The 27286-nt window shown below is 43.5% G+C and overlaps 1 protein-coding gene across 5 annotated transcripts in view; it reads right to left on the bottom strand.

Moving 5' to 3' along the window:
- NMT2 (N-myristoyltransferase 2) overlaps positions 1-25944 on the bottom strand; it is a 53599-nt gene extending 27655 nt beyond the window's left edge. For 3 of the 5 annotated variants that reach the window (XM_074324794.1, XM_074324791.1, XM_074324792.1), the window contains exons 1-2: positions 25713-25943; positions 2469-2604 (exon numbers count right to left, since the gene is read on the bottom strand). In XM_074324794.1, the coding sequence (XP_074180895.1) occupies positions 2469-2604; positions 25713-25822 (246 nt within the window). In that variant the 5' untranslated portion in view covers positions 25823-25943. Of the gene's footprint in view, positions 1-2036; positions 2080-2468; positions 2605-25712 lie in introns of all 5 variants that reach the window. The other 2 variants (XM_074324795.1, XM_074324790.1) reach the window with 2 other exon arrangements.
- Positions 25945-27286: the final 1342 nt, after the last annotated feature.

A 27286-nucleotide genomic window follows, 5' to 3' on the forward strand; every position in this document is an offset into this window, starting at 1 on the left:
CCGTTTGAACCCGCCAATAACACAATCTGTTAGGAGACCTATCCCGTACACAGGAACTAAGCACAGCATATTGCAGCTATTAATGCTTGAACATGCATCCATTTATCTTAAAAAGGGCAAAGTAGAACAACCCACTCTTACAAAAATACACCTACACTACCTGTACTCAATTTGTCATGGTAAGCTTCTTTCTTGATAGGCCTTAAATCCCCTAACACTTTAACACACCAAACTCAAACTGTTTTGTAACCGTCATGAATCAGCATCTTTGTTCCAAAGGAGCCAGTGATATCTCAACTCCATGAAGACGCGCTCAGAGTGCTTTCTACTTCACCTAATGCGCCTCATCAGGTTGACCAGTAGTGTTCGCATGAAATCACCATTTATGAACTATTTACATCCCAATGCTCACTACTTAAATGCTTTCCTAAAGTGGATTCAAGTAAATACAATTTCCAAATCCATGGTGACAAAGCAGTAAGGAAAACTCAGCTATGATAGATTCTTAAACCTATCCATCCGCCTTCCATAGCAGCACCCCCTGGGGAGAAATGAATTAGGATTAGGGAGGGGGGGGAATGTATACCAACCCTGCACTAGCTTCTCCCAGTTAGAGTCCTATGTAAGAATCAGGTATACCTCTTTCCTCCATATCTTCTCCTCATGAAATAAGTACATCAACTGTACTCTTTACCCATTATTTTCCAAATTTAATAATTTGGAAAAAAATGTTTAAGTCCTCTACCACTAAGAAGTCTACAAGGATGTAGGCAAATATCATTTTACTGTGGTTCTTGATTGTACACCAGAATAGTCTCTAAACACAGGCACTGTAATTTATGGTGTTACCTAGAGCTGGCATCGCCTTAAAAGAAAGGAGCCTGAGTTTTAAAAAAGCAATGGAGAATAGCCCACATCGAAACAATTATGAGTTTTCTTAATTTAAAAAGAAAAGAATATCTTTGCCATATAATGCGAACTGCTCCTCCAGATTGGGCTGGCTCTCGCTTCTTTTAAGTGATCAGAAATAGGGGCAGGGCTCAAAATCACTAGAGGTACAGAGATGGTAGAAGCTGACGGCGATGACAGAAGCAACAAGGAGATGGTCACAACTGCATATAAGTGACACCGCATTTACCTGATGAAGCAACGCTTAGAAACGGAAAGAAAATTCTTGCAAGCTCATGGTGTACCTTATATGAGTTACCTTGGAAATTATGTCCGGTGGATAGAATATTTATTACCTGAGAACCAAGGTGAAAAGCTAGGGAGGAAGACTCCATTTTCTTCTCACCCCACAAAGGCAGTCAGGGGAAAATTGGGGGTAGTAATTTTCCTTCTCAGTGATTCCTGGTCCTTATGTGTAAAACAGGCAACAACAACAAAACTACCTGCAAGATTCACTTCATGCGATATAAAGCAAACGTTGTACAAGAAAAAATAAAATTAAACCCCACAAAACTTGCATAAGGGTCATAACTGCCATGTAGACAGTGCTTTATAATATAAAAACCATTTAATAAAAATGATCTAATTGTAACCTCATAACAGCACTGTGAGTTGGGGAGAAGGCATCGCCCCACTTTTCAGATGAGGAAATGGGCATGAGGAGGGGCAGGACACCTGGTGCCAAGGCCAAGCTCGAGAGCTGTGGGCCAGGATGAGCCCAGGTTCCCCACTCACGTCCTGAGCGCTTCCCATTACACCACACACTACAAACGTCAAAATATGTCCATTTCATACTTCTAATTCTACCCCTTTTCACTGCGTTTCTTGCATCAAGAAGGCTCTGTGCCTCCCTGGGCCCAGCACACAAGACCTGTGTTCACAGCCAGGGTGACTGGGGTTGGCCCTACAGAAAGGGGCACCCCCACAGGTACCAACCTGCCAACACAGGGTCCAGCCAACAACTTCTGGTTTGGTCTAAAATGGGTGTTTCTTCAGAGGGAACAGTAAGAGCTATTTCCCACCCTTGGCAATGGAATTAAGAATGGCCACTGAACACTGGTCTGATTCAAAGGCAACGTAAGACTTACCTGTGGCTGCTCCTGCTGAAATCTGCTGCCAGATGGTGTTGTGCTATTCAGATAATTAGACAGACACCCAGAAAAATTAAAACGTGAATATCTTCTGAACTAAAAGTCATCAAATATTCAGTGTAACTTCAAAAACAAAACCTAACAGCTCACAATGCGACTTTGTCCTAGGACTACAATCTACATACTAACTTGCTGTGAAAGGGGGAAAACGCAGGCGGTACCCTCATACACACAAGAGCACGGCACGTACCTCTTAGTTACCTGGGAGCCATGTCAGTTTTCAGAAGACTGTACATACCCTCAGGTTACTACCAGGACAGTCACAGCAAATTCTAACTACACCTCTGATCCAACAGGGCGCTTAGCTGCACAGACCTGCTCTCACGTGCATGAGCAACCACACAGGTTAGAATAAAACAGGGCTCTCACTTTTGACGGCTGCTGAATCTTAATCTCCTGGGAATCAGATGCAGAGTCTGACTTGGTGCCTCCGGAATTGGGTTTCTCCTTTTTTCTCTTCTGTTTCTTCTTTTTCTTTTTGGCACCCAAGTCCCCTCTGGGACTTCTGTTAGGAAATTCACAGGGGGTAAAACAACAACAATAAATCATTATATAAAATTAATCATTTAGAACAACACGTTATACACAGGAGAAAAAACTATGTTAGGATGTAAGATACTGTGATTTACAAGAAACATTCAGATGACCCAATATATTATTTCTTATATATATTTGGTTTTCATTGATGGTTCCTGGCTCACAGTTCCTTTAAAAAAAAAAAAAAATACCCTTGGAATTTCCTGAGTGATGACAGCTTAAAGATGTCTCTTATGTTAATGAGGTGACTTTTGGAAAGCACCTAAGGATGGGGGGTTGGCTGCCAGTGGAGCCGACCATGTGATCAGAGGGTTGGAACTTTCAGTCGCACACTGACCTGCAGGGAGGAGAGAGGGGCAGGTGAACGGCCAATGATTTAACCAGTCATGCCTATGTAATGAAGCCTCCAGGTTGGTTAACATGTGGAGGTGCTGGGAGAATGGGGTGTCTGGAGAGAACACAGAAGTTCTGCGTCCTTCCCCACGCTTTACCCTACGCATCTCTTCTGTCCGGATGTTCCCGAGTTATATCCTCTTATAATAAACTGGTAGTCTCGTAAGAGCAGTGAGCAGCTCTAAGCAAATTAATTGAACCCATGGAGGGGGTCCTGAGAACCTCTGATTTACAGCCAGTCTGTCAGAAGTACAGATAAAAACCTGGACTTGCAACTTGTGCCTGAAGGTGGGAGGGTTGGAAGGGTTCTTGCAGGACTGAGCCCTTAGCCTGTGGGATCTAATACTATCTCAGTAGATACTGTCAGGATTGAGTTCAAGTCTTAAACACTCTGCTGGTGTCCAAAAATCGCTTGGTGTTGTGTTTGAAGTCCCATCTCCCACCCCAAAACACACATACACATGTTGGAATTGGGTCCAGGAACCCCAAACAGTATGTAAGTGGGAAACAAAATTTAGTCAGATTAGGAAGTTAAACTGACAAGGAACTCAGAAGGACATTAGTCTATACTCAGTTGTCCTGCAAGGGGCCTACACGTCATTTGAGCAGGAAAATTGTAGATATAAATTTTATAACAGAAGTCAAATAGTTTTCACAGTATTGCTCCACTAAGCTACCTTTGGTCAGCCTTTTAAGGAGAGATACACGCTGTAAAAAATTCCATTATTAACATCTTGTGGGTACAACAAACCATTAATTTTGACACAACAGAACCAAAGAAACTGCTTCTCTGCAGAGGTGGAAATGTTTCCTGATAAAGATTTTTACAAGAAGGATTAACAATTAAAACAAAGCAAAACAAAAAAACAAAATAAAACTTAGGCCGGCCCAGTGTTCAGGTGGTTGGAGCACCGAGCTCCTAACGCCGAGGTCGCCAGTTCGATTCACACAAGGGCCAGGGAGCTGTGTCCTACACAACTAGACTGAGCAACGAAGGCGTGAGCCGGAGGGGGGGTGGCGCAGTGGAAGGGGGAAAAACAACAACTCTACATGAGAAAAATTTTCACTGGTAAAACACTTGTGTTTCACTGGTAAAGTATTTGTGTTTGGAGTTATCTTACAGCTGTCATCTTCTGAAAGAGCAGAAGAGACAAAGGAGATTTAAACTTTCCATTTATTTGGGCCTATCCTACCACAGTATTCCCAGAAGGTAAACTAAAATTTCGAGTCAGAGATTATTATTGCATTATTGCCTGATGCAGAGAAAAATGATGTTAAGAATCAGTTCTGTTCCATTGTTCTCAATTAGCTCTATGGGCCCCTACCCATTTTCTTTCTTGAATTTTTACCTAATTATCAAATACATATTTATCATAGAAGACACAAGTGTCATTAATATACTAACAGCCTTATGACACTGTCCCTCAAAGGCAACCAATAGTTCTTCTGGTATATTCTTCCAAAATTAACTGTCTTCTCTAAGCATGCCCTCATTTTCACTATAAATAAGTTTTAAATAAAAACTGATTCTTAGACATACCATTTTGAAACTTGCTTTTTTCCCCCTTCCACTTCACAACATGTCTTGAACTTTCTTTCCATGTCAGGATCTACTGAGCTACATCATTTCTTTTTAACAGCTGGACAGCATTCCACCATGTAAATACATCACATTTCATTCCTATATTAAAAATGCTGCTGCCAAAACATATTCTGGTACTTACATCTTTGTTCATTCACGCTAGTATGTCCAAAGGTGGAAATGCTAGGTCAAACGGCATGCAGTGTTTTAGTTTTAGTAGATGATTAAGACGAGTTTAACAAATATTGTACCTATTTCCATTCCATCAACAGTAAATGAGACAGTTTCTGGTTCTGCATGTAAGGAGCTTGGAAATCACCAGTCCGTCCTAACAGACTGAAAAATCAACATCTTCTTGGATCCGTAAGAGAGGCAAGGACACAGGGCAAACTGTTCCAAGATTGGAGAGACAGCGAGATGAATGCAGGGAGTCACAGCTTCCCAGAGCAGAGACTCACCAGCTGAAACCACCACAGGAACCAGCTAGTGCCCAGGTAGGAAAACGTCAACTGTAACTGACCAAGTGCTGGAAGCTACTTGTGGACAAGCCTGAGAGTTAAAAACTCCAGGGGACCCAGTCACACTTTTGTGAGTTTTATTCCAGGAGCCCAATCAGATTCCCACAAAAATACTGGAGAAAAATCCCTTCAGGCGGGGAAGAGGAACCATTCTGAAATATGCCAGAGCACTCGGTTCCTCTCACACATCCGCCCTCAGGGGAAACTCATCAGCCAGAGCCTAACGTTCAGGGGCACTGTCAGAGCCTAACTGACCTGGGGAAGGGAAATGCCCAACTCCAGCCACTGCGGCCGTCCTGTGCTGCCTACGGTGGGAAGAAGAAAACTGAGGCACACTTGTCGAGTTCACAGTGCAAGGGCACAGGCTCCCTAAAGACTGGGGCCTGATCACAGGGCTACAGAATGTAACCCCCACACACACACCCCTCACCACCACAGCACTCACCACCACAGCACTAAAAACCTATTTGCAGAGGTTCCTTTTACCTGGTACATCATGTCTGCAGATCAGGGAAAAAAATTACAAGGCGTACTAAAAAGCCAAAAACACATTGGGAAAGACAGAGCCAGCATCTGAGCCAGACACGGCAGGGATGTTGGAATTATCAGACCAGGAACTTAAGACAACTATGATTAATAATGTGCTAAGGGCTCAAATGAACAAAGCAGACAGCATGGAAGAACCGATTGGCAACGTTAAAAGAGAGACGGAAATCCGAAGGGGAAAAAAAAGAAATGCTAGGTATCAAAAACATGAACAGAAATGAAGAATGCCTTTGAGTGGGCTTACTAGTAGACTGGGTACAGCTGAGGAAAGAATTTCTGAGGTTGAGGATACGGCAATGGAAACCCTTCATAGAAACCTCCAAAACTGAAAAGCGAAGAGAACAAAGGCTGGAAAAAACCTAGATTATCCAAGGACTGTGGGGCACCTACAAAAGGTGCAACAAAGAGGTAACGGGAATACCCGAAGGACAAGAAAAGAAAGAAGGAACGGCAGGAATATTTGAAGCAATAATAACTGAGAATTTCCCCCAAATGAATGTTACACACGAAACCACAGATCCAGGAAGCTCAGAAAACATCAAGTGGAATAAATTCCCAAAAAACAACACCTAGGCCTATCAGTTTCAAACTATAGAAAATCAAAAAGATAAAGACAAAATCCTGAAAGAAGCCAGAGGTTAAAAACACCTTACCAGGAAAGGACAAAGAAGAGTAAATAAGAATGTCAATTTCCCTACTTCTTTGGCAGCCCTGATATGTTCACATTCTTTCTTATCCCAACAGTCTTATAGGTAGAAACAAATCTCATTGTAAATTTAATTTTTCTTTATTTAATCATGAGTGAGGCTACACATCTTTCCATATGTTTATTGATCATTTATATTTTGCCATGAATTGTTTATTCATATCCTTTTTCTGTTAGCCATATTTTAAAAAATTGATTTGTAGGTGCTCTTTAAGTATGGATAGAATCTACCATTTATTAGGTATTTTTACTTGGGCACTTTCATCTCATCTAATCTTCACAACAGCCCCATGAAATACTTCTGTATGGTTATATTACATTGCCTAGTTTGTTGTCTGTTATTTAGATTACATATATTTTACCCAGTTTATTTTTTAGCTTTCAGCTTTACTTATGGTATCTTTTTCTGTAGAGACATTTAAAATTTCTGTGGAATCTACTATTTAAAAATTTTCCCTTGAGACTTCCTTGCTTTTAACTCTTGCTTAGAAAGGCCTTCCTTATTCCAAATTACATAAATATCCTTCTATACTTTTCTTTCTATTAACTGTATGACTTTTGGAAAAAAACGTTATTTAGCTTTCTAATTCATTTGGAATAAAAAGTGCACAATGGGAAGTGCTGTGTCCTTATTTTTCAAAAACACATTCCAAATACAAGAAGCCCCATTCTAACGTAATTTGTTATTATGGGGGCGGGATCACACTGCATTTCCCCAAGACCAACAAGCAGATACAGTAAGAGAGGCAGACACGCCTACTTCTTGGATGTAATTGCGTAGTGAGCTCTTTTTTTCCCAGACACTACTCCAGATGCAGCAGTTTCAAAACATGTCTGAAAATTCTTTGCTACTTCTCCCAACAAGAGGTGGGGGTCTCCTCCTCTCCCCTTGAATCTCCGCAGTTTTGTCACTTTGCTCTTAACATAGAAGTGACACTGACCTCTGAGGCGAGGTCACAAAAGGTCAAGGAGCTTCCACCTGGCTCCTTGGGAATGCTCCCCCTGGGGCAGCCAGGGCCGTGTGAGAGGTCTGACTGCCGGGACACACCAGGCTAGAAGACAGCGCAGCGGAAGTTCCAGGGCAGCAGCTGGCACCCACGGGGGACCGTGGGAGGAAGCCCTCACGTCTGATCAGCTAGGGCACGTCTGCAGAGGATCCCCAAGGCCACAGCTGGCGCACCTGCACCAGAAGCCCCGAGTCAGTCGCCTTTTCCAACCTCCGTACCCACAGCATCTGCGAGCATAAGAGCAGTAACGTGGCCATGGTTTTATGTCACTAGGTTTGTGATGATTCGTTACGCAGCAATAAAATCCAGAACAGAAATTTGGTATCTGAGAATGGAAGGGTGTTCCAACAAAAATCTAAAAACCCAACATACCGGTATCAAGACCAGGTGGAAAGACCTGAGGAGACTGTTAGCAGAAGCCTGACGGCTTCGAGGATCCTGCTGATGACGGCTCAAAGAAAAACACAGAAAACGGTATTTTATTTAACGGTTGTTTCAAAGATTTCTTCATTTTCAAATACAGAAAAGATTTTGGAAAGGAGACCCTTGTTATGCAGTAGAGGAACGTTTATAAAACTGTTCCAACAATCATGTGGAAAATAGAAAATGTACCTAATGCACTTGATGATCTAACTAAAAAGACTTCTGGGCAGAGGGTTAGAAGTGCTGGCTTCTCGCCACTGACTGTAACTGAGAGACGAGTGATTCCAGAATGAGCTACTCAGTTTTTGAATGGAAGTTGGAAAACATATAAACCCAGCCAGTATTTCTAGATTAAACAATAAAACTGTTCCTCATCCCCAGCATTTCCTGAAGGCAAAGAATCTGCATTTGAAGCAATGGCCTCAGGACTGAAAGTCACATCTAGGGTGGCCTATAGGACCTTTCCTTAGGACCCTGGAAAGCCCTACACACCGACCATTCCAAACAGATGAAAGGCCTTCCAGGTTTCTGAAGGAGGTGCCTGGTATATCCTCTCTAAACAATATGGCTTCTAAAAATCTTTGTCCCACAGCAAAGTCACCAGGAGTCCAAGGAAGAGAAAAGCTTATCGGCAAGAGATTTGTGGGTGGCTTTTGTCTAATGCAGTGGAATATAAATTGAAACACAGGAAGCCCATGACATTTTAAAATGAATTACATCAGCTTGAAGACACAGAGCAGAAAATGAAAAGAGGCCTCGGACCCTCCGCTTCTTATAGGCAAGAAGCAGACGGAGGTTACTCAGGTGCAAAGTCAGTTTTCGTTTAGAAGGATGACTTCAAAGGGCACAACGAGAGCCCCAAGAGCCGGAGCCACGGAGAACAGCTCCCAGAGCAGGGCTGACCTCGGATCAAGGAAGTGGTGACACGTTACTAAACAGATTTCAGAACTGCTACAGACCACAGACTGGGGTGTGCTGTCTATTTCCCTCCTTTTGAATGGAAATAGCTCCCGTGGCTCTCGTACATCTGTCCATCGCTTCACGACGGGTGTGTGGAAAGCAGACAGTGTATCTGCTGAGCTCACTGGTTCAGGCCGACCGTGAGCGGCCTCGCCCACACCTACAGCTGCTTTGGATGACAAGATCCTGAACTCCAAGGCTCAGCCTAATTATAAGCTAAAACACGGTATGATTTGGGGAAGGGCCTTAGGGAGGGTAAATGCATTATGCATGTGGGAGAAATGGAAATAATTTTTGGCCAGAAGTTGGACTGTGGCACTTCTCAACACGTCCTCAGAATTTTTAAAGACTCCTCCCAATGAAAGACAGAATCAAGTTGCCTCCCTTTGAATGTAGATCGGCTTCTGACTCACAACCAATCGTTCACAACAAACGTGTCAATATGTGACTTCTGAGACTAGGTGAGAAAAGGCCACGTAGCTCACACCCAGTTCTCATAAAATGTTCTCATCAGACAACTGCGAGACGCGTGCCACGCTAGAAGGCCACAGGTAGGCACGCGGGGTGAGCTCCAGCGAGCGGCCAGGACGGGTAGCCAGCCACGTGAATGAGCCACCCTGGGCGTCCAGTGCTTGGCTGACTGCAGCCCCCGCCGAAATCTGACCACAACCACCTGAGACCCCCAGCAAGAACGCCACCCAACTGTGCTCTTTCCACATTCTGAACCCCCAGGATCTGTGAGCATAATTAACTGGCTGTTGCTTTGTGATACAGCAATAGTTACTGGAGCATAAAGATACAACCATGAACAAAGAAAAGTCCTGTCCTATGAAGCATATATTTTTAAGGCAGCAGACAAAACACAAATGGGAGGCGTCTGGGAACGTAACGAGGCAGGGCCTGTAAGTGTGTAGCCTAGTGGCTGTCATGGAACAAGTCATTCGACAAATATTAGGTACTGTTATCATTACACATTTAAGCATGTTTCCTCTTCCGGGACACCCTTTTCTCCTTCATTTCCTGGCAAACTGCTTGTCATTCAAGATGCAGGCCAAGAATCTCCTCCTCTGAGAAACCTTGCTCCTTCCCTAACCTGAACCAGGTGGCCCTAACGCAGCGACCCACCATGAGGGCACCCTTCCATCCTTCCACCCAGCACTCTCTAAACCTGGGGTTCTTATCTGCTTTCCCCACTAGACTGAAAGCTCCTGAAGAACAGAATAGCTCTCATTTCTCTATAAAATGTGTGAATAATAAAACATATATGTATTAGGAAAACCCACCCCACATCTAGCGTCAGAAGTGCTGTGAGTGTGACAGTCGCGTGAGCGTAAAGGAGAGACGGGAGGAGAACTGGGGCTCTGGCACTCAGCTGTGTGGTACACTCCTCTGTGCTCAGCAGGATTTCCGAATCCCCTGTCCTACGGGCACTGGAGCGGCGCACGCATACACGGCCTGCCCTCCTGAAGTGGGGCATCGAGGGCAGTTTGCTGAGCCAGTGGGAGACGAATCAAAGTGACCTGTGCTCCTCCTCCCAGGGTAGAGCCTGCAGAGCCATCAGCCTTTTCTTGGCTGACGTCCCTTCTAGCCAAGGCCTGCAGCCCTGTCATCATGGCACCTCCTTCAGCCTGTGCCCCTCAGCCCCGCTACGTGCAGAGGCCCCTGCCTGCATGCGTGTAGTGTAGGTGGGAGACAAACCTCTGCTGACTTAACAATGGAACTGTGGGGCTCTTCTTACCACCTCTAACTTGGGGCACCCTAACCGACACAGTGCCAGGCTTATCACCCAACATCCAGGTCAGAAAGACTGGGTATGACCTGTCAGTTATTCATGTATTAAAATCATGCACTTTTTAATTTAAAATGGATAATTTGTTCCTCTATAACATCAAACTATGAAAGGTATGTTCAACAGTGAGAAAAACTGTTTAAGAGACGAGCTTGAGCTATAGCTTCATTATTTCCCTGTTCCTAATTCCAAAATAGAAAGCAGTGCTCATTTTTGAAGAAACATCAAGACCTCACCAAATGGCACCCTGGTGGTCTAAAAATAGTAATGCGTTCCCACCCCAAAGTGAGCAGTTTATTTTCATCAGTAGACTCAATCTGTACTATTGTGATGTTTATATTTAAAATCATCTGGTGGCTAAGGGCTCCCATAAATATCTGACTAGCAATTGGGCTTAAACAAACATATCACAGCCAGCTACTGGAGCGCAAAATACGCCACAGATAAGCACGTATCCACTCCTCTGATTTGGGAGTCCGAGTATTTCAAGCTTTCCTTCCCCCGTGTTCCCATGGCTGGTTCCTTATAAAGAAGCAAACTTGCTGTACTGTGACTGCGTGATTTCCGTGTGCGTTTGTGTTGGTACTGGGGGGGGTGTACAGAAGGAAACTATTTATATTTGTATCCCTAAGGTCTCTAATGCTTCCATGCAACCACACTAGTAGATTTTTATAACAAAGGCTTGGTGAATGAACGAGTGAATAATCCTGGCTTTTGAGGTGGCTCCAATCCCATATTGCCAGGCAGTGACACACCTCTGAAAGCTACAATGCTCCTACCTGGATGGTCAAGTCCACTGCAGCCTATCATGCCGTATCTACCATGTGCTCAGCACTGTGTCATGTGCGGGGAGTGGGGGCAGTGGGGGGTGTGACGGCAGTAAATGAAATCATCAAGGACGTGCCCTTGGATTTGAAACCCAGAGAACTATCCTGCTCCTGCCTCAATCTTTTAACTGCTGCTGGTTATGGCTTTTCTGGAAACCATTAGGAGCCCAGGACCTCAGAGCTTTTGTCCAGTACACCCAGTTTCAAATATCTCCAAGTTCCCAAGAAGCTTTCATCCAGAGGGACACAGGCTGAGAGGTGCTGACTGGCATTGATGTCTAGCCAATTGGATGGAAACATCTCTAGCAATGAAGAATCCAGAAATTTCTGTCTTGAGTGTGAATCAATTTTTTTCTAAAACAGATAAACTAAACTCATGGAAACTGGAGTGGATACAGACATAAAAATTGCAGACTATTTCACCAAAAATTCTTTAAAAAATGTTTATATCACCTATTCTGTAACCTACTGGACACTTGCGCAATGAAATTTTCTGTCAAGTTACATTTTGGGAGTTAATCGATAGTGTGTACCAATCCCCCCCCCCCCCCGCTCCCCCCAAAAAAACCTGTATTGTTAAAATTATACTATCTTATTTGGTATAATGGAGACACTGTAATCATTTTTGTTAACTTAGTTTGTCAAGGTTTTATTTTTCCCCTCTCTCTCATGTGAACTTTACAAATATATTGACAGGGACCTACAGAAATTAGCACTGAATTAGCCATCCCCTCGTCCAAACTCCCAGACATACCTGACAGCATTTATACAATAATGAGAAGCAGAGCTGCCCAACCCTTGCATGAGGAAGAGCTACTTTTCCATTCCCCAGAAGTCTCGAATAGAACAGAACTGCAGGCAGTAGCTAGAGTCTGACCACCTGGTTTTGAATCCTAGCTCCACTACTTCCTAGTGTATTATTTACCCTCTCTGTGCCTCAGTTTCCCTCCCATAAAAGGATGAAGTTTTCAATAAATAGTGTAATGAAAACTGAAGATAAAATGAGTTAATACATTAGTATTGGTAGTTGGCACAGAGAAATCACTCACTAAATGTTAGCTATTACTATGAATAATCTGCTTTACTTCATAGAACTTATCGCTAGCTAAAAATGTATTATTTATTGGTTTGTCTTCCTTTAACTAGAACATAAGATCCATAAAACAGCATTGTCCATTGTATTCTTAGCACCTAAAACAGGGTCTGACATATAAAACATTCTTAACAAATACTTGCTGGATGAATGAAAAATCAATGTAAAAGTCAATAAGAAGATAAAAGACTGACAGAAGAATAGGTGGAGGATATGAATAAGTGACTCACAAAAGAGGCAACCCTACCAGCCAATAAATTTATGAAAAGATTTCAACCTCACCAGCAGTAAGGAAAATGAGAATGAAACAACCTCAGATTATACTTTTTATCCATTGATTTGCCTAACATTTGAAAGTCTAATAATACCGGAAAAATGTGAGGAAAGGGAACACTCATAGACTGCTGGTGAAATGCAACCTGATTAACCAATTTGGAGAACCACCACCACCACCACCACCACAGTCACTGCCATCTTCACCGTCACAGCAGCTAACACTTTATCACACTTACTATGTGTCCGGCGCTGTACTAAGCACCGTACAGACATCAATCTTGCAAATTGTCACAACTCTGTAAGGTAAGTGTTATTATTATTATTTTCCCATTTTATGTAAGAGGAAATTGAAATACAGAGTAACTTGCGAAGATTCCACAGCTGACAATGGCAGAGCCAGAATTGAAATCCAGCCAGTCAGGCTCTGGAATCCATGTAATTACTACATTATATTGTCTCTTGTTTATGCATTTCCACTGGCTGAACATCTTTTTAAATATTTATTGGCAATTTTTTGGTCTTCTTTTGTGAACTGCCTATTCAGGATCTTTGAACATTTTAGCCGAGTTGTCTTTCACCACATTGTAGCAGATCGTTAGTTGTGTGTGTGTGTGTGTGTGTGTGTGTGTGTGTGTGCATATACACACACACATGTTTGGGAAATCACATCACTTTACTAGAGGGAAAGGAACCACAAGAGAAAAAACCTATGAGGAGGTTTGGGTGGAGTTTCTAAAAAACAGCACAGGGAACCCAAAGGTCCATCATGGTGCCCTGCCGCTGACGGAAGAGAATCCCCACCCACAGCTGTGGCAAGTCCCGGCCGAGGCAGTCAAATCCTCCCGTGCGCTGGCCACAGCCTGTCCTCATGCTGGATCAGGGCACCGATCTGACGCCAGCTGGTCCCGTGGCCACCCAGTACAATAGGATTCCACCTGCACTTCAGGATCTTGAAGAAGTCACACAAGTGGGTCTGTTTTTGTCAGTGGCTCATCGATACAACCCGTCGTGACTTCTTCAGCCTCTTTCTCCCCACGTGTAATGCACAATCCAGAGCAGGATGCTAACCTTCCAGGTGCCGGCATCTGGCTTCGGTACAGCCTGACACAAAGCAAGATTTCAGCTACCTCCTCAGTTGGGTAGCTTCGTCTCTTTCTTGGCACGTCCCTTCCCCTCTTGAGATTGATGTAGGATATATCTGTCAGAGGTTCTTCAAAGCCACATCATCTCTGGTCAAAGCAAAGTCACAGAGAAGCCCTTGCAAGGCTCAAGAGCTCACAGCTGCCCTAAAGTTTATGGCCAGTGAGAGGCAGAATCTGATGATGACCTTTATCACTATAAAGGTCTGCCAAGGAGGCAGGTGGCTGCCGCTCCTGAGGCTGAAGCGCTGGGTACAGGTCACAGTGGGACCAGCCAAAAATTTCAATATTTACACAGGTGTAAGCAGCAGAGGGCAGCTGGTTCCAGGCAGTGACTGAACTGCCCAGAACCCTGGATTCAACCCAGGCCTGGCTGGTGTAGAACCTGGTGACGTTGTTAACCAATCTCCCTCTTAGATATTGGGTTGTTTTCAAGTTTTCAGTTCTTTCTACTCTTATCATAATTTAAACGTGAGCAAGCATGTTCTATCTCATTAGCCTTCTTTTTCCACGACTGTTTCATAACCAATAAACAAATTTGGTGTCTCTTTCCCATAAATACCACAATTTGAATAATAGTTAATGTTAAATCATAATACAATTTTATCAAGACTCATTGATCAGAAACTAGTGTGACATTTAGTTTATGAAGACCTGTCTTTGCAGACTGTCCAAAATCAGAATAAAGGAGAAAATATTTAAAATGCCCAAATGAGTTTTTTTTTTACATATCTTTAAGATCATTACATATAATTGAAAGACTAAATACAAATTGTTCAGCTAGTCAACAAACAAATTTCTTAAAGGCTTACTTCTTTGCCTCTTAGGTAAAACTGTTCCTAAAGATGAAATGATAAACAAGTAGAAAAATCAATATTTAGAAAAAGGCTTGAGGGAGTTGGCAGAGTATATCCTTCATGACGGTCCAAATTAGAGAAAAATTACCCTATTTCCTACAGCCTTTAATCACCCACGCTCACAAATGTTTTTCTGATAGAAGAAAAAATGATATACACTAGCTTCTACTTATATGACTTTTCTCATTTCTGGGCCTTTCAGAGTTTATTAAAGGAAGACAGTAAGTCACAAAAAACTTTTTTTTCTGGCGGAGATTCATTTCAATATTGCACTAGCAGTTGTATTTAATAACATGAATGTGTTCAGCAAAGTTAACAATTTGATGTGCTTTTCAAATTCTATCCCAATTTCTAAATTCCTTTGGACAATCTGCAAAGACAGGTCTTCAATAAACTAAACTTCGTTTCTTACTTCCTCTTTTATATATCCCAATGCTGATCACGAACCGAGTCAATTCTTTCACTACAGGAACATTCCATATTTAGGTAAAATCCTTGTACTTACAGAGCATGACAAAAAAATTATGCTTTTTTTCCCCCCAGAAAAGTCTTGTGAAGAAGTAAGAAGTGGGTTCTGCATCGCCTGGAGGGAAAACTGCCATCTTAGGCAGTTAATCTGGGAGAAGGAGCACTGAGGCTAGAACAGCAAGAAGGTCATGGTCAGTTCCTAACTCAGAACAGATCCACGGCATATGAGGGCTAAGGGATTCTGGGGACGTATAGCTCAGACGGAGTAGAAAAGACTGGAATAGAGAAAACACGATACCTCCGTGAGTAGAAGGTCTGAAAGATGAGTCTGTGACACGTCACCAAGAGCAAAGGCCAAAAGCAAGATAGAAAACAGGAGTTCAGTGGAGAAAGGCAAGGGTCACAGGCTGCGCAGAGGGCACTTTTTAGCAAAAATGAACCTGGAATTCTCAAACACAAAAGGATATGACCTCCCAAATCTAGAAGGGAGCTAATGGTCATGGTGGAGGAAAGAGATGAGAACAGAAACACCCGGGAGCGAGGAGACGTTGTCTAAAAGAAAAGGAACTGACGGTGCCGACAAGGGACAGCTTAAAGCAGGGACAAGCCAGGAGAGAATGCAGGGCTGGGGTCTCTTTTGCCCACGTTTATCTTTTCCCTGTACCCTTGGGCTGACAGCAGAAAATTAACACAAGAAGAGCACTGGAGAGTGATGGGTGCCTGAGCACGAGGTGTAGGGTCCACTCACGGGGCTGTGTCCTGACCGTTCCCCCCAGAGCCCCCCACTGCTGTCCCTGAGGGTAAGGACTGGGCCTGTGTCAAAGTATTTGCATGTATTTGTTAAATCATAAGACTATCAGAATCAAACTCTTCAATTCCCCCAAGAAGAGATGCATGTCCAAAGAGGTTATGTGACTATTCTGAAATCAAACAGGATTAGTGACAGAAGTTTCCTGATTCCTGGCTTAATACTCATTTCAACACACCACACTGCTTCCCTAAAACTTGCTAGCTGACAAAGATTTTAAAATATTAAGAAATATTCTAGAGAAGTGATATACATTCAAGGATATTAATTTCAGCACAGTTAATGAGCACAAAAGATTGGTAACAACCTCATGATCTATTAACAGAGGACAAATAAAATAATGATACATCCATTCAACGATATAACACACAGCCTTTAAGAAAATGAGGTTGGGGGCAGCCGGATGGCTCAGGTGGTTAGAGCGTGAGCTTTGAACAACAGGGTTGCCAGTTCGATTCCCACATGGGCCAGTGAGCTGCACTCTCCACAACTAGATTGAAGACAACGAGTTGCCGCTGAACTTCTGGAGGGGCGGCCGGATGGCTCAGTTGGTTAGAGAGTGAGCTCTCAACAAGGTTGTCGGTTCAATTCCTGCATGGGATGGTGGGCTGCGCCCCCTGCAACTAAAGATTGAAAAGGGCAACTGGACTTGGAGCTGAGCTGCGCCCTCCACAACTAGATTGAAGGACAACTTGGAGCCGATAGGCCCTGGAGAAACACACTGCTCCCCAATATTCTCCAATAAAAAATTAAAAAAGAAAAAAGAAAATGAGGTTGGTCTATGTGGTTCAATATAGATAATGATTTCCAAGATACATTAAGTTAAAAATCGAGGTAGAGCAATGGTATGTATGGCATGCTACCATTTGGCATTGAATGCATGTGCAAGGACAGCATGCATACACACACACTCACGCATGTACACACACACACGTGACCCTGGATATGTAGAGAACACCACCGGAAGGACAGGCCAAGAATTGCCAAGAGTAGCTGCTCATGGGAAGGAAACAGTACCAGGAGAATGAGACTTACTTTGCATTGGATATCCTTTTGAATTTTGTACCGTATGCTCATACTACCTTTTCAAAATACTAAATAATTTAAAACTTAAGGTGTCTACAAAGCCAAAGCTAAAATACAGATGTAATATTAGTTACCATACGGGTCAGGCTGTGCGTGGCGAGTCCCAAAATAACAGCAGCATCCGAAACAGGAGCTCAATTTCAATTCTCTTTCATGGGAAAGTTGCAGCTTCTCTCCCCAGGGAGGGTTCTGCTGAAGACGGGGCCAGGCTCCCTCTGAGTGGCTCTCCGCCACCCATCCCTGGGATGTCTGCTGCTCACCTGGTCCGAGGTGACTTCCCATCACATGCACACTCGGGCCAGTGGGATAGAGGAGGAAGACACTCCACGTGCCAGAAAAAAAGACGCTGCTTTGGAAGAAGGGGCCCAACAACAGTGGCCTAAAGAAATGCTGACTTTCTCCCTAGAACCATCATATGGACGAGCTCGCCATTTCACAGGACCAGGCAAGGGCTCTGCGATGTCCTGGAAAGATGTTCAAGGCACACCAGTTGAAAAGCAGGAACTTCCGGGGCAATAGGAACTGTAGGCATATTTGCATTTTTGTAAATCTATTATCAATAGGAAAATGTATATATGAATATCCCACGGCGTTCTTTTTGCTTGATGATACATGTCTAACTTTCTATATTAAAAATGATGTGCTTTTGCAAAAAGGATTTTTTTAAAACTTCATTTGGAAACACAAAACTGTTTCCACTGGTTCTCTCTTCAGTTTCTTTAAAATATTAATAAATACCCAAACGGTCGTGGAGAACAAGTATTCTTCCCCCCCCCAAAAAAAAAAAAAAGCAAATGAAACTATGGGAAATTATCATATTGAGTCGCCATCTTTCTCTGGGAAAGCACTACACGAACTTGTACACTGCGTGAGCACAGCCATGGGAGTAACGGGCTCATACTTCCCTGGGGAGGGGTGGTGTGTGTGCATGTGTGCGTGTGTGTGTGTGTGTGTGTGTGTGTTAAGCCAGTAACAGAAGCACAACATGCTAACAAAACAGAAACTATAAAGTTTAAATCCCAAGTCAGTGTGGGACCTCCACCAAGTGATTTGTGCACTGGATTTTCTCCTGTGGCTGGAGAGCATGACAGGCCACTAACGTACAGGGACTCAAAGAATACACAAAAGCACTACCCATCTCAAATGCTGGACGGAGCTGGGTACCTGCGTGTTGCAGGCAGTTCCTCCAGCAGCGCTGTCATGCAGAGATGCTCAATACACACCGCCAGCATGTCTGGCTTCTTACAGGAAACTGACTGTGGAGGCCTGAATAGTCTCAGTGTGGGAGGCACGAGGCACCAGGGAAAGGATCTGATGTGTATGAGACCACATGGGGGCAGCTAGAGCACTCGGTCCAGAAAGAAGATGAGACAGCTGTGAAAGAAGCATAAGAGACCTCACTGCAAATTACAGTGATGCTATAATTAAAAGTAGCCCTTTAAGAGACTTGAAGAGAAACTCAAAAGGGTTCTCTGTAATCAAGCTGCAGTATGTTTTTAAACGAGGAAATGTATTCATTTATCTTTAAATTCACTGACATTTAGTATACCCATTACACTTGTGAATTTTGTCTCCAGAGGCACTCAAGTTGCTGATCTATGACTTGTGGGGAGATGAGCTTGAAACATTATCAAACAAATTACTGTATTTTATTAATTTATGGTCCATGAGACCATGCAGTTTACTGCAACGGCCAGAGTTTACATTCAGTGAGAGGCCCAGCTCAAAGTCTGAATCTGAGATGCGGCCTGGGCAAGTTATTTAAGCTTGGATAAGCCTCAGTCTCCTCATCTGTTGTTACAGTGATTCAAGAAGAAAAAATGTATATGCAAAGCAGGAAGTGCATACCAGGAGTTCAAAAACTTAGCTATTATTTTACCATGCTGGATCCTATACAGCACAGAACACACACAACTAAAAACTCTACATTCCAAGTTGTTTCGATTAGAATTAGAAAAAGACAATCTTTCACATATTCCTAATGCACACAGGGAGGTATTTTTGAAATTGGAAATGAATCTGTCAAGGGGGACTAAGACCCCTGGAATGCAGTCAACAAATCTTTATTAAGCTATCAATGTGTGTGCAACATACGTGACATTGCAAGGCTGCTCCCAGCCTGAGTGCTGTCTGTGGGCACTGTGTGCCTGCGAGCAGACTGGCAGACATGCACACGTGCTGTGGACGTGTGCCGCGGTGCCAGCCTTATTTACTGTTGCCTCTGAAAACCAGCTTTGACCACACACCTCACTACAGGTGGAGCGCTCAGTGACCTTGCACCACATGACAATCCTTCCACCTTCTCACCCTCTGCCCCGCTGACTGGACCCAGCCTTGCTGGCCAGAAACGAACGAGATCCTTTCTGCAGAACCTGAACCAAGAAAGAGTCTTCAGGCAGTTAGTAGTTGACTGATGCAGGGAGAAAGGGAGGAAGGCTAGAGATAGGTAGACCCTGAATTCCTGAACTGCTGGTCCCCAATTCTATTTCTAATACAGTTCTATCATACATCATTTTGAGAAAACCTACCGTATGTATAAAACGAAACTTTTTTTTTGAGCCAGTTTGTAGATAACACATGTACATTAAATGGATGCAAAGAATGCTGTTCCCCACTTACCAGCCATGTGATCCTAGACAAGTCACTTTATCTCTATGAGCCACAGCTGCTTTTGTAGTAAAAATAGGGTCTGCCTGAGAAGATGAGTGGGAGACGTGGACGGGGTGTGTGTGTGACGGGTGGGAAGGCCGCTACCTGAAGGACACATTCAGGAAGGGCTTATGGGGGCTTTGCTTGTGATGCCCACAGAAGGCTCCATGAAAGAAAGCACAGCAGACCTGGACCTTGAATTTGAGACAATAAGAGACCCCTCACTCTCATGGGAAGAGAGGACTCCCAGAACATTGTAGGAAGTGCCCTACAGAGGGGAATGGGCAGTAATAAATCCCTTTGGTGAAAAATAATGTCGGATGGTAACCGTCCCTCATTATTCACAAACCCACCAGTAAATGGTGTGCACAAGTCTTACATTAGTGGATCTTGGGGGGCAGGGATGAAAAAGAGCTAACTGTATTCCACCCAGGGTCCAATGCTTAGGGAGAAATGCTAAGGAGACCAATGAATTGGGAGCTGGTGATGGGCAAGCCGGCAGAAAAATGGATAAGTCAGAGGAACACGGAAACCTCAGTCCCCAACAAATCCCCACAAATATGTATGAGCTCGAGCCACTGTGTTTAGATATTTAAGAAAAGAGTGATCGTAGAAGGTAAAAGGATGTGGAAACATTTGAGAAAGGGAGAAAATCCTGGACGCTTCCAGACTAAAAACAAGTCAAAACAAAGAAAAAGAATAAGGTTTCCTATATAAGACAGAGAAGCGGATCGGCAGAGAAACAACATCTGTGCCACTAAATGCTAGAAGATAATAAACCAATGTTTATGGAGATTGAAGGAAAATGATTGTTATCACAGAATTACAGGCACAGCAGACTGTGGTTTATGTGTGAGGGCAAAAGAAAGCCATCTTCAGACACACAGGAATTCAGAAAATATGTCATCCACGTATTTAACAAAAAAACGCAATGAGAAAATACTCAAAGAAAAAAGCAGAAGGTATGATTTACACAGAATAAGTGGTCAGCAATAAAAACAGCAAAGCTGTCAGGAAAGTCTAAGATGTTTTTGATACTATGAATGTGAATATACAATTACATTAATTGTTAAGAAAAAAGCTTTAACAGATACAAGAGCGAAAATAAAAGAAGCCACATGGAATTAAAAGTCTAGAGTATTTCAACAAAACCTAGGAAATGTAAAGGAAAAGGAAGTCAAAACATCCTACACATTGTCTTCTTCAGTAGCAAAATATTTTGGGTAATGGTTAATTTTGACATATTTGATAGAGAAATGCAGATAAATCATGTTTGTTCCAAATTTAAAGATAATTACCATAAGAAGAAAAACAGGCTATAGAGCTTCTAAATCAATTAAGAGAAAGGGGGAAAAAAGAGGGAAGAATGGAAAGTTGACATACTCGATAAAAGACAAAAAAAGAACAAAGAAATATTGTGAGTGCCACAAAAGCTTATAAATTCAAAGCACAGATGTGATCTAAGCTGTCCAATACGATAGCCACTACCCACACTGAGCTATTTAAATTTAAATTAAAATGTAAAATTCAGTTCCTTAGTCACTGTATTGAACATTTCCATCATTGTAGAATATTCTAGCAGACAACACTAATAGACAGTGAAAAATAGAAGGTCCATGTAAAGTATACTATTTACGTTAAATATACACTTTATACATATATTAAAATGTGAGTTGATTAAACTGTCAATAGTGGTAGGTCTAGGAAATAAGACGACCAGGGTGCTTTCACTCTCTATACACTTCACTGTTCTAATTTTTAATAAGCATATTTTACTTTTATAATGAGTAAAAGTCATTAACATATCTTCAGATGGAATAACAACAAGCCAATCAACCAACGTCTTTCTTGAACTTGGTGCAGAATTTGGCTCCAATCTCTGAGTTCACCGACTGACTGACTTTAACTCATATATTTACTGTGTACACTTGTGTTAATAAATAACTTCAAGATGGCACAGTATATGGCCTATACCTAGAAATTTTCTAGGGTTCAACCAAGCTCTGGAGAAGGTTTGCTCTGGGCCAAAGGGTGATATCACCATTTCAGATACAAGTCTGAGCAGACATTTGATCATTTCAGTCTGTATTTCTTAAGTTGAGGGGGTTCCTTGGGCAAAGGCTCTTAACACACCTTTCCATTTTGATTTATACAGGTGATAACAGATCAAGTTTCAGAAAGAGTAGCTCTGAATTATCCTTTAAATTTTCCATCACAAGAAAAATCTATTGAGTTGTAGTCATTTTTTGTGTCTTCCCATTGATTCTACACAGTTGACTAAGGAGAGAGTTCCCACAGCCAATCTCAGCAATACACAGATAGTCAGAAGTAACAACATACTGCACAGAAAATAACTTCAATTTTTTCCCCCCTAAATTGGGGGTGGGAAAAGAGAGGTTATGTTTTTCGTTAAAAGAATTCCAAAGTTTTAATCTTTACTAAATACCAGATCTTTAATTTTTCTAAAAATATGTACCTAAAAGGTCTGGGAATAACCCTCAAATACTAAAACTATTTCATATCTACCCCAGGGAATAATTTAGTCATGTATCTGCCAACAAAGGCATATTCATATATGCTTATTTTATTCACTATATAAAAATCCTTGGCAGCTGCCTCCTATTCCACCATAGTGAATATTAAGGAAAAAACTCTCTTTGTGGAAAGGAGATAAAAAAACATCAATTTGTCCGAGAAATATGCATTCTGAAAGCCAATGTTGGTAAAGCAAAGGGAGAGATTTGGTTTTGTTGCTACCTTAAATGCTAATTTTTATTTGGGGCCAACTGTGACAGTGTTTCCAAAACAGGGAGATGACTATGCTTCCGTACTGCGGGATGGCAGGCTGAGTAAGAGATAATGACCTTGGCCCAGTGTAATCTACAAATCCAGAAGATGCCCATCAAGGCCTCAAGGACAAGAAGACAGCTGGAAGTTAATTTTTATCTACATAGAAAGTCTTTGCTAAGAAAATAGCAGTATAAACAAGATTACCTTACAACTTTTAATGTGCTTGAAAGTTTTCAAGTGCCTTCACGCTCTTTACAAAGACCTACTTACTTCCCTAATTGTAAATCATTTGTTAAAGCAACTTACTTAAAGGATCTTTCTAGGTAATCCTGTCAGTTTAGTTCTAATTGCTGCACATTGTTTGAAGATAATAAAAGTACACTTTTTTTGACTAGTCTAACTAATTAAAATGTTTTCTGGAATTGCATGGAATTTTTATAGTAGTATGCCACTTTCATACTTGGGTGGATCAAAAAGCGAAACAAAAAGTACACTTTCCATGAAAAATAAAATATAAAGAAAGTTGCGATGCAAGTATTTTATAATGCATAAGACATTGCTTTTAATTAAACATAAAAGCTATTGCTTTTAATTGAACATAAATTATATTTCATTCATGGACTTCTGGCACTACCTACAAAATGAAATACTTGTTTTAGTTCATAAAGAAAAGTCTATGAAAATGAAAGAAAAGCATACACTGTAATATTTATATTTGGGGGCAAAACAACCTAATTTGGTATTTCCTTTTTATCCAAGTCTCTAGTTTTAACTTAATATGTCTGAAACCACTATTAAATACATTCTATTCAATTGTGGGGGTAAATTAATTGTTTCAGGCCACAAGGGTACTATCTAGTAAATTACTGCTTTGTGCACCAACCCATACCCAGTAACCTCAAAATGATAATTCATCTTTAAAAGATAAAGCCTTTACGTAATCATTCCTCCAAAGGCGCTTTGTCACGTAATTTGAATTGGTGGAGAATGAAGATGCCAAGTGTAGAAAAGAGGAATCTTTCAGATTTTTATATTTGCAAATGTGAGCTACTTAAGAAAAAAATCTAGGTTTCTACTGAGCCATATTATCAGTACATGAGCCAAGGGAAAAAAACAAAACAAAACAAAAAAAAAACACACCCACAAATAGTCTCCCAAATTTGGCACATATTATCTAAATTCAAATCCAAAAAAAACAGCAATCCAACAAGCACAGCAACTTGGATTTTTACTCATCTCCTTACACCTTAATAGACTACAATAAATCTATGATACCAACCTCTCCCACTAGAAGCCGTTGTGTCATCTGCTCTTGGTTAAAACAATTCAGTCCACTGGGCATCCCTAAATTTTGAGTAACCATGCTAACATATATTTAGCGTGCTGATGTAGAAAACTAAGAACCGAAGAGGGCAGGGAGATGACTGTGGGTGCTAATTTGAGAACTTCACACAGTACAGCAAGGCTCCTGGGGACAGGCCCGGATCAATGGGCGCAGAGATGAATAATTCTTTGTACTGTGGACATTCTTGACTGTGTAAGCAAACCTTCAAAAGAACGAAGGGCAATGAACAGAATTTACAGGAAAGAAGGGAAAAGTCCAGGATTGCTCCAGAAAGATCATGGACAGGTGGTAAAGTTTTGGGGTAATCTGTCACATTTGCATCTGGGCTTATTTCTGGTACTAGTGCTATTGTTTCAAAAACATATGTCATAGGCAAATTTCTATCACTGCATAAACAGAACTCACTCTCAGATTTCTGTAGAATTTCCTTTCCTCTCTTTTAAAAAAGCATTCTAGACTTGAATTATAACATTGGGTACTTGGCAGCTGCCACTGAAGTATTCACGGGGGGGAAAAAAAACACAGCGACTCACAAATGGGAGATAACATTTAGTCAGCTTTTCTTTTTCTTGATCTCTTTTAATATTTTATAACACGTTAAAGCTCAGTAAAAGTTCTTTTCTTAAATAATTCTTCAAGCAGGCGTTACAAATGCAAATGCTTGACACTTTTTAATCATCAATCATTTAAAGAATTCTCTCCATGAACTGACTAAATAAGCCATCTGTGTGACTAAGGCCTTCCTATCCTGTTTTTAAGCTGACCCACTTCTTCATCAGTCACCACGGTTCGCAAAATCCCACTTCAAGGGGCAGCACGAAACGCTCTGTGCCAGCGCATACCTTGAATCCAACAGGGAAAAGGGGAGTGCACACATCACCTTTAAGGACGCTAGTCTTTATTCAAAATGACCTCCGCCCCTAAAAAGAGAACTTATATACTACCCTTAACCGGAAGCAACCTTTTCTCCCATGGAAAGCAAATCAAGTCTGCGGGGCAGAAAGGCACGAGAAACCTGATCAGGTGTGAAAACGCACGGTGCTTTCGGCCTTTGGAGATCAAACGCCTGCCCAGCAAGCGGGGTCTCGTTAGGGCTGCGGGTGCTGCCCCCAGGACCGACCTTAAATCAGGGGGTCGGACCTGTTCTTGAGAGCTCTGCAGACACGCTCTGCAGACGCGCTCAGCCAGGGCAACCATGATCATCCCCAGGAACAGCCGGGCGGGGACCCCCTGGGCACCCCCGGTCCGGCTGGGCGCGGGGCTGGGGGCGAGGGCCCCGGCCCGGGAAGCACAACTTTCCGCAGTTCCCCGCCAGCAGGAGCAGGAGAAAAAAACACACTCTCACTCCTCCCGCCTCACAGACCCCGCCACAAGCTCCTCATTTTTTCTGGTAGTGGCGGCGGCTGGGGGAGGGGTGGGAGGGTCTGGAGGGACTTCAGGAGAAGATGACAAGGAGCGGAGCGAGGACGACGACTTCCATAAACCCGGCCGCCACAAAGAGAAAGGGGCTGCACCTCCCCTAGATCCCACTGAGTCACCCGCGGGCCAGGCATGCGACGAGGATGGGCGAGGGTCGGCTGGCCGCGCGGCAGGTGACAGCGGCGTCGCCGGTCCCCGCACGGGGGCCCAGCGCCTCCCCGCCCACCCCGGGCCTCGCCTCCACCGCGCCGCTCCGCCTGCCAGCCGCGCGCCCCGACCTCACCACAGGCGCGCAGCCCGACGCACCCATGCGGAGACCCCTCGGAGCGGCCGCCGGGCCCCGCCCGCGCCCCCGGACCCGCGTCCGAGCGGAGTCGAGGCGCTCGCGCGCCTACCCTTTGGCGTGCTCGGTCTCCTCCTCATTGTCCCCGTCTATCCCGCACGTGTCCTGGTCGTCCAGCTCCAGGCTCTGCTGGCTGGCCGCAGACTCGCTGTCCTCCGCCATCGCGGCGGCGCGAGCTGCGGCAGCGACGCCTGGGGCCGCGAGCGAGGGGGCCGGAGCGGCGGCGCGAGCAGCTCCCTCTACTGCCGCCCGCCGTCTCCCCAGAGCCCGCGCCCGCGGCGCCCGCCCCGCCCCGCGCAACCTGGGCCCGCCCACCGCGCTGGGGGGCGGGGCCAGGGGTCTGCGCACCGCTCGTCGCCGGAGGGAGGAGGGGCGGAGAGGGCCAGTGTAAGGGGAGGCTGGTCGGGGGTCGCTGTGGTGGTGAGCCCGCGGCTGGGCGCAGGGCGTGAACCCTGGAATCCGAAACCAGCCCGCGCCTCAGCCCGGGGCCTGTCTCTGAATGCCGCACGCAGCCTCCAGACTCCAAATCCTGCGAGTCTTCATTTTTGGATCACAGGCCACGCGATTTTAACATCTCTACATGTTAGTGAGCGCGTTTAACCATTGCAGATTTTTGGCTCAGGAGTAGGCATGCCAAGGACAGAGATTTCCAGAAGTCTTCCCCACCCTACCCCCCTCACATACACTTTTCAAAAATTCCATCGTATAGATCTATAGCTATATTTCCAATATACTAGCAAATCAAAAAGTCAAAAGAGTGCTTCCTGCCTTCCTACCTCCCTGTTGTAACCAGGTTCGCAGCCGTAAAACTCTTAACAGGAAAACTCTGGAGCCGCCCCTGTTTTTGCTGGACACCACAGACAGTTGGCTTAGAACACGATGATGCTGGGGGTTGTGTTGGGAGATTGGACAGTTTCAGGCAGGCCACTCTGGCTTCCCCAAGCGGAGGTCATGACGTAGACCTCTAAGCAAAAGTAGGTGGTTTTCCAGGCTGAAATCTCTTCCCGTGAATGGAGGAGGAAAAGAAGGCGCTCCATGGATTGCCAAATGAAAGGCAGGTGAAGTTCAGGCTCCAATTTGCTGTTGCCAACTGTATACAACAGCCCTTCCTTTGCTTTCCTGTGATGGGTGATGTTCAAAGTCCCGCTAGGCCACGGGAAGGTTTTACAAACGCAGTGGGAAGATAGCTATCAAAAACTGCTCAATGAGGAAAGCAAGACTGAAAAACCACCTGAAATTTTTATGCAGAAGGTATTGGGAGCACTTTGTGGCTTCCCCACCCCCTCCCTGCCCCAGCACACACAAAGGTCCTTATGCCTTTAAAATGCAATGAGATAGAAGTATCTGAAAGTCAAAAATTGCAGAGCGATTTCAAAGTCCACCAGCCTTTTATGACTCACTGATGTTGAACCAGCTGCGGTTCTGTAAGAAAGGCAAAACAGGGCCAAAACACGAAGGAAATAGAATACTACCTCTCATAATTGCAACTATTTCTGAGGCAAAAAGTCGTCTGTGGCCTCTGGCTTTAAACATTAGAATAAAGGCAAATATAGATCAATGAGTTTCCTGCAGCTCATCCCTGTTAACATGAAGAGTTGGGTGACTGTAACCTGGTTGGGTAACGGG

This window comes from Rhinolophus sinicus, linkage group LG02, assembly GCF_036562045.2.
Source record: "Rhinolophus sinicus isolate RSC01 linkage group LG02, ASM3656204v1, whole genome shotgun sequence".
In the NCBI taxonomy this organism is placed as follows: domain Eukaryota; kingdom Metazoa; phylum Chordata; class Mammalia; order Chiroptera; family Rhinolophidae; genus Rhinolophus; species Rhinolophus sinicus.